At 40.5% G+C, this 6,000-nt stretch overlaps 1 protein-coding gene across 3 annotated transcripts in view; it reads left to right on the top strand.

Moving 5' to 3' along the window:
- Positions 1-1,891: 1,891 nt before the first annotated feature.
- Positions 1,892-6,000, top strand: part of LOC117522911 (arginyl-tRNA--protein transferase 1) — a 243,334-nt gene continuing 239,225 nt past the window's right edge. For 2 of the 3 annotated variants that reach the window (XM_034184337.1, XM_034184338.1), the window contains exon 1: positions 1,892-2,059. In XM_034184337.1, coding sequence (XP_034040228.1) covers positions 1,963-2,059 — 97 coding nt within the window. In that variant the 5' untranslated portion in view covers positions 1,892-1,962. The remainder of the gene's footprint in view (positions 2,060-6,000) is intronic. The other variant, XM_034184336.1, reaches the window with a different exon arrangement.

Below are 6,000 nucleotides of genomic sequence, written 5' to 3'. Positions count from 1 at the left end.
GCGCAGAACAAAAAGCAACGCCGCGATGAAGCCTCACAGGACATGTTGTGGCATGTCCAGCTCGTCCACAATTTCTCAGATAGTCACACGACTGAAAAGCCACCGAAAGCCATCTGAATCTTCCGAATGGTGCAAGAGCTGGGCATGTTACAACATGTCCTGTGAGACCAACATGGAGGTGCTTTTGTCCCGCGCCATTAGTGGCTCCGTGGCGAATTCCTCCGCTTCTCTTTCCATGACAAAAACTTCTGTAACAGTGGAATGTGCCGAAAAAGTGCTATGTCCACCTCTTCTGCTATTTCTCTGGTAGTCAGACGATGTCCCCGATCAACCCAGCGTTCGCTTTGGAAATGATCTGGTCGTTTCAGCCTGTCGATCGCTGCTTGGAGCGCGGCGCGCTCTCAGGCATTGTGTGCCGTCTTTAAACCGGTTAACCACTGCTCATACAAAGCCTGCTCACAGGCGAATGACGCAACCGACAGGCGTGAAAAAACTCACGCATGCGCACGAAGGTTCAAGCTTGGCTGATGCAATCACACGTGATTTAAATCCATAAGGTTGTTGCAAAAAATAAAAAGGTCGGATACTTTTCTAACAGACTTGTATTCCACAGTTTTGTACAACACACAAACATTTTGTTTTGATTATAACAGGCTCCATTTATGACTACTGGCGTAGGTGCACTAAATGTTCTCACGGCTGCTGCTTTTACCATGACTGCATCAAAATGAACAGTTATCACTTGTAAATAAGTCGTCATAACACTACGTCACACTCGTGTAAATTTTGGAATTAATCTGTGCCTCGGTTTAGCAGCTGCATTCCATTCAAGCGCATGATAGGACACTTCTAATAGCCACATCACCGCTGTCAGAAACACACGAATACTTTGTTTTCGGAAGTCTCCATTGCTGTTTGTTGCAAATGCTGTATACTTTGAAACCAGTCACAGAAGTGCACAAAGTAATCTCTGTGTATCACTGGATGGTCACTAACAGCCTAAATCTTAAGGGTTAAGATTTCGGTGCAATATGTCCTTTAATTTGACAAAGTGGCAGAAGACATTAAAAGCACTACATCTTTCACTTATGGTACCAACATGACTCAGGGTAACAGCAACATACTTTTCTAAAGCGACTAAACCAAGTGAACTACAAAAACGCAATAAATCAATAACACTAACAACACTGTTAAACTAACATGAACAACAGCAACAACATTTAAAACCTAAAAACCCCGAACTCCCATGGTGTATTGCACCACAATGTCCAGTGTTTACTGGTTAGTTAAAATCGCTAATTTCTCAAAAAATATTTTTCCCATCAACTTTCTGTTTTCTCAGCATTCATCCAGCATACCAAAGAGCAAATGTCAGCTCTCCCTGGTTTTTGCGTGATCAAAGCCACACACACACACACACACACACACACACACACACACACACACACACACACACACACACACACACACACACACACACACACACACACACACACACACACACACACACACACACACACACACAGAGGCCACTTGGCTATTATAACATAGATGTATGTACAAGATAGAGTGCTTTAAAATGTTTTGTTTTGCGATGTCATGTCTTAATTTGTAAATCTGAACACAACATTAAAAGTTTTTGGTGTTAAATGACACTGTTTTTTCTGCTTTTAGAAATGTAGTTATAATGGCCATCATTTCTCACAGGTTGCACACAGGACACTTCTGTCGATAAAGAATTTTGCTTCTACTTTGCACTGTTTTTGTTTGTTTGTTTGTTTGTTTATTTTTTACATTTGTTGACAGCGAAAGGGGCGGAGCGATGTGTTGACGGCGAGCCAATCAGATGCTGTGAAAGTGCCCTCATTGAGTTACTTGGAGGAAAAACACGGCTGGCTACCGGCAGGCTGCAGAACTCCATTGAATACTCGTGTGTCTGTCGTCTGATAAACTCAGCTGGCTATGGCAGGAAAATCTTACAGTATTGTCGAGTACTTTGGAGGCGATGGTGGTCACCGATGTGGCTACTGCAAAAATGAAGAGGGAAACTTTTCTCATGGTAAGTGGACAAATTAAATGGGCAAGAAGTGGAATCAGGCTAAATCGTGAATGGCTCCGTCTAATGGCTGGTATAACATCCGGTTTGGAAGTGCTAGCTTGAATTGTAAGTGAAATGTCGTTACGTTTGTTGATATTTAAGTGGTATTTTGTAATGGTACTGAAATGTGAAGTTTGTTACCACTCGTTAACTCGAGTGTGCTGCTTGTTTTACATATTTCACGGTCGTAAGACGGCCATCAACAAATGTTTATGCTCTCATTTGTTCCGATATGAGAAATAAACCCCAACTGACTTGAAGTTATTGAGTCAAAATAATTAAGACAGTTCACGCGTGGAGTGTTGTTTTTCCTGACACAGCACCAATGTGGTAAACATGGTGCTACTATTAGCCCGAAGCTAACTGCAGTGGAAAGTCAAACAGCTGCAGGTCAAAGCCCAGCTGTCTGTCCCACGTCAGAGCTGTCAGAAGATTACATCTGTAAACAAACCTACAGAGCTTTCAGAGCAAAACACGATCAAATCTAATATGTATGTATCGCGAACATGACGTGCGAAGCTGTTCAGCATCTCACCATGTCATTTAGGTCCTTAAGACTTTTAGTAGAGACTCTTTTTTTTTGGTTGCGTAAATGCTTCGGTGGAGCATGAGCACCCCCCTTTATTATATATATATATATATATATATATATATATATATATATAGCCTTTCAGCTTGGGGGGGGGGGTCTCCCCCTCCCCAGACCCAACCTTTTTAAGCATTTTTCTTTTTTGCTAACAATATGGCCAAGTTATCATATGGCAATACTGTCATATCAATAGATGGTTTTCATTTGACATATTGGTCACGTCATTTTGCGCCCTGCAGCCATTCTGGATTACGACGCGGTGGGCGCTGTGATACACTACGTCCATTTGGTGAACAATTGCAGAAGCTTCAAAAGTGGTCAACTTTTGTGCTGTCCTCAGTTGTTCTAACAGAGGTGATAAAAATGAGGCAGGTCACTCATTTTACAGGCTGCCAGCAGTTATTGTGCATCAAGGAGTGGAGTGTTACGAGCTTTCTAAGTGATGCAGAGAGACCTGGCTCAGCAGATCTGAAGGAAGCTTTAATATGACCAGAACCAAGCAGACCGCCTGTAAATCCAAATCCAAAGCCGCCCGGAAGAGCGCTCTTCCGCAAGCTGCCCTTCCCGCGCCTGGTAAGAGAAATCACTCAGGAATTCCAGACCAACCTCCGCTGTGATGCTCTGCAGGAGGCCAGTGAGGCTGGCCTGGTCGGCAGCTTGCGGATCACCAGCTCGGTGGATTTCTGGTAGCGGCGAATCTCTCTCAGTGCCACGGTGCCAGGCCTGTAATGGTGAGGCTTCTTCACACCATCAGTAGCCGGAGCGCTCTTCTGGGCGGCTTTGGTAGCAAGCTGCTTCCTCTGTGCTTTTCCTCCAGTGGATTTACGGACGGTCTGCTTGGTTCTGGCCATATTAAGCTTATGCTGTGAAATTGCGGGCCACTTCTTTACATCTTCATTAAATTCACTATCTGGTACAACATACGGATCCATTGAACCAACTGCTACACATTGGATCATAATAAACAGCTTTATCTCGAGCATTTAAATCCTTGTAATAAGCTTTCATTCTCTCTATTTTCTTTCACGCGCCAGCCGGATAGTAATCCACGATGGAGACGGGAGCAATTCGGCCACGTGATTGAAAACCCTGTATATTATATACGACATGACTGTGATTTCACACAAAGTGCAGCAACTTTGAAAATTAAACATTCTTAAACAAACAGTAATAATACCGCACTCATCATAAGTTTAGGATACAGTACATTGTAAGATTTGGTATTTCACACATTATGTTTGAAAGATTAAAAAGAAAATAAGTTTATAAAATCAAACCTTCACTGTGCCTTGTGATAGAATCACTACGATGACTGCTCCAAGATGGCGGCCGCATTTTTTGTGACTCAGCAACCAATGCAGTGTCTACTCCTCTTTATAATGTCTTTGTTCGTCTACCATCGGTTTGTGGCTTTTTACGTTTATTTAGGACAATTTTGTCTGGTTTCTGGCTTTTTCTCCACTGGGGCTGAATTTTTGTGCCATTTCTGGTTTGTGTCTCCGTCTACCATAGAGCGAGCTTTGCTCCGCTGCGCGGCACTTCGCTCATATAAATGACAAACATACAGAGCTCAGATTCATGATTAAATCTATAAATGACAACCAACATCCACAGTTGTCAGAAAGTTACGTACATCTATACACAGTAGACAGAGCTGTAAGAGGAAAACATGATCACATATAAATGAAAATTCAGTAAGGTATATCTTATATATTATATTTCCAATTCTAAGGTGGAACTATGCTAGTATACTAAGGTATATCTAAATATGTAAAAAGGAAGAGTAAAATAGTAGAGTACAGCTACTTAGGTGCCTGGACTTGAGAACCAGGGATGGTAGGTTGAAAAACTTTTTTATCCCATGGGAACTCTCCCTACCCACCTATGCAGCTCAAGAAAAAGTGTGTGTGTGTGTGTGTGTGTGTGTGTGTGTGTGTGTGTGTGTGTGTGTGTGTGCATGTATGTGTGTATGTATGTATGTATATATATATATAGTAAATAATAAGACATAAGACATCATATAGGTAACTGATAATTAAATAAGGGTAATAAACAACATATACAAAAAATATGGTATTATATAATATACAAGAGTAGGTTTTAAAACCTAAATATTAATACAGGAGAAGATTTGGTAATGGTCATGGTATTTTATTATAGAAACAGAAGCTATGATGTAATGTGTATTGTTATCTATCTAAAGTAACTCTGCTAGCATACTATAGGAAAATAAAAAGCATAATCTGTATGCTATCAAATGGAAACCTAAGAACTAAGGTACTACATGTTTATATCTTTAAAAAGAACACATAAACTGATGAATCATTAAAAATCTACACCATATAAAGTAAAATTGTAAATAATGAAAATAAGATAATTCTAGTTAGAGCTAAATTAGCTGTTAATAAGCCAACTGTACCTAACAAGATAAACAAAAATGGTAATTAGTGTATAAAGTATGTATAATAGCGTAATTAAACCTACAATAACGGTATTAACAAATACATATAAAAATAAATGTGGGCAAAAGTATGAATTAATGTTGGTTATCAAACTGAAAAGAACCAATTATTTTGTAAGCTACGATAAACGGTGCTACAGCCGGCTAGATAAGCTAACGTTAGCTGTTAGGTATAACTAATTGTACCCCACTCCTTAAGTATTTCCATAAATATAATAATATTAAAAAGGGGGGAATAAGAAAAAGTAAAGCGTGTTGAAATGTATATGGAGACATGATATAAGTACCTTAGTGAAAGGATATAAAGGTGGAATATTCCCGGTTAAATATAGCTCAAGGCTCGTGGCTGCAGCAACATGTTGGCCAGGTTAGCCTATAACTAACATGACGGAGAGGGATAAATTTGACAAAGGACATCAGATTATGTCTCAACGCCAAACGCAACATACAGACTTGTCACAGGAACACATGATTACATCTGTAAATGACAAATGTAACAGACACTCATCGCAGTAACATGCGATTGCACCTGCGTCCACAAAGGTGTTTTTGTTTACAATTGTCTGCTCTCTGGATTATTCAGCAAAAAGGTTTTATGAAACATTGTCCTGCGGCCATGCAATAGAGCTGCTCCGCCCTCTCCACAGCTACCCTCTCCCGAGCTTTCGACCACTGTCTTCTGATCGCCTGTTTATCAGCTGCCTCGTTCGCATTCTCTCTTCCTCAACTTTGCATTTTTTTTCTTGTACTTTAAATCACTTTAGCAGGTCTATCACATTTCAGTCTCCTCTCCTCAATGTCTGTGTTGTTTGTGAGATTGGTTGAAATTTCCTTCTCAGAGTTATTGCGCAA

This window comes from Thalassophryne amazonica, chromosome 13, assembly GCF_902500255.1.
Source record: "Thalassophryne amazonica chromosome 13, fThaAma1.1, whole genome shotgun sequence".
Classification (NCBI taxonomy): domain Eukaryota; kingdom Metazoa; phylum Chordata; class Actinopteri; order Batrachoidiformes; family Batrachoididae; genus Thalassophryne; species Thalassophryne amazonica.
Note: the sequence above shows the minus strand (reverse complement) of the source record. Positions and strands in the feature narration are given on the sequence as shown.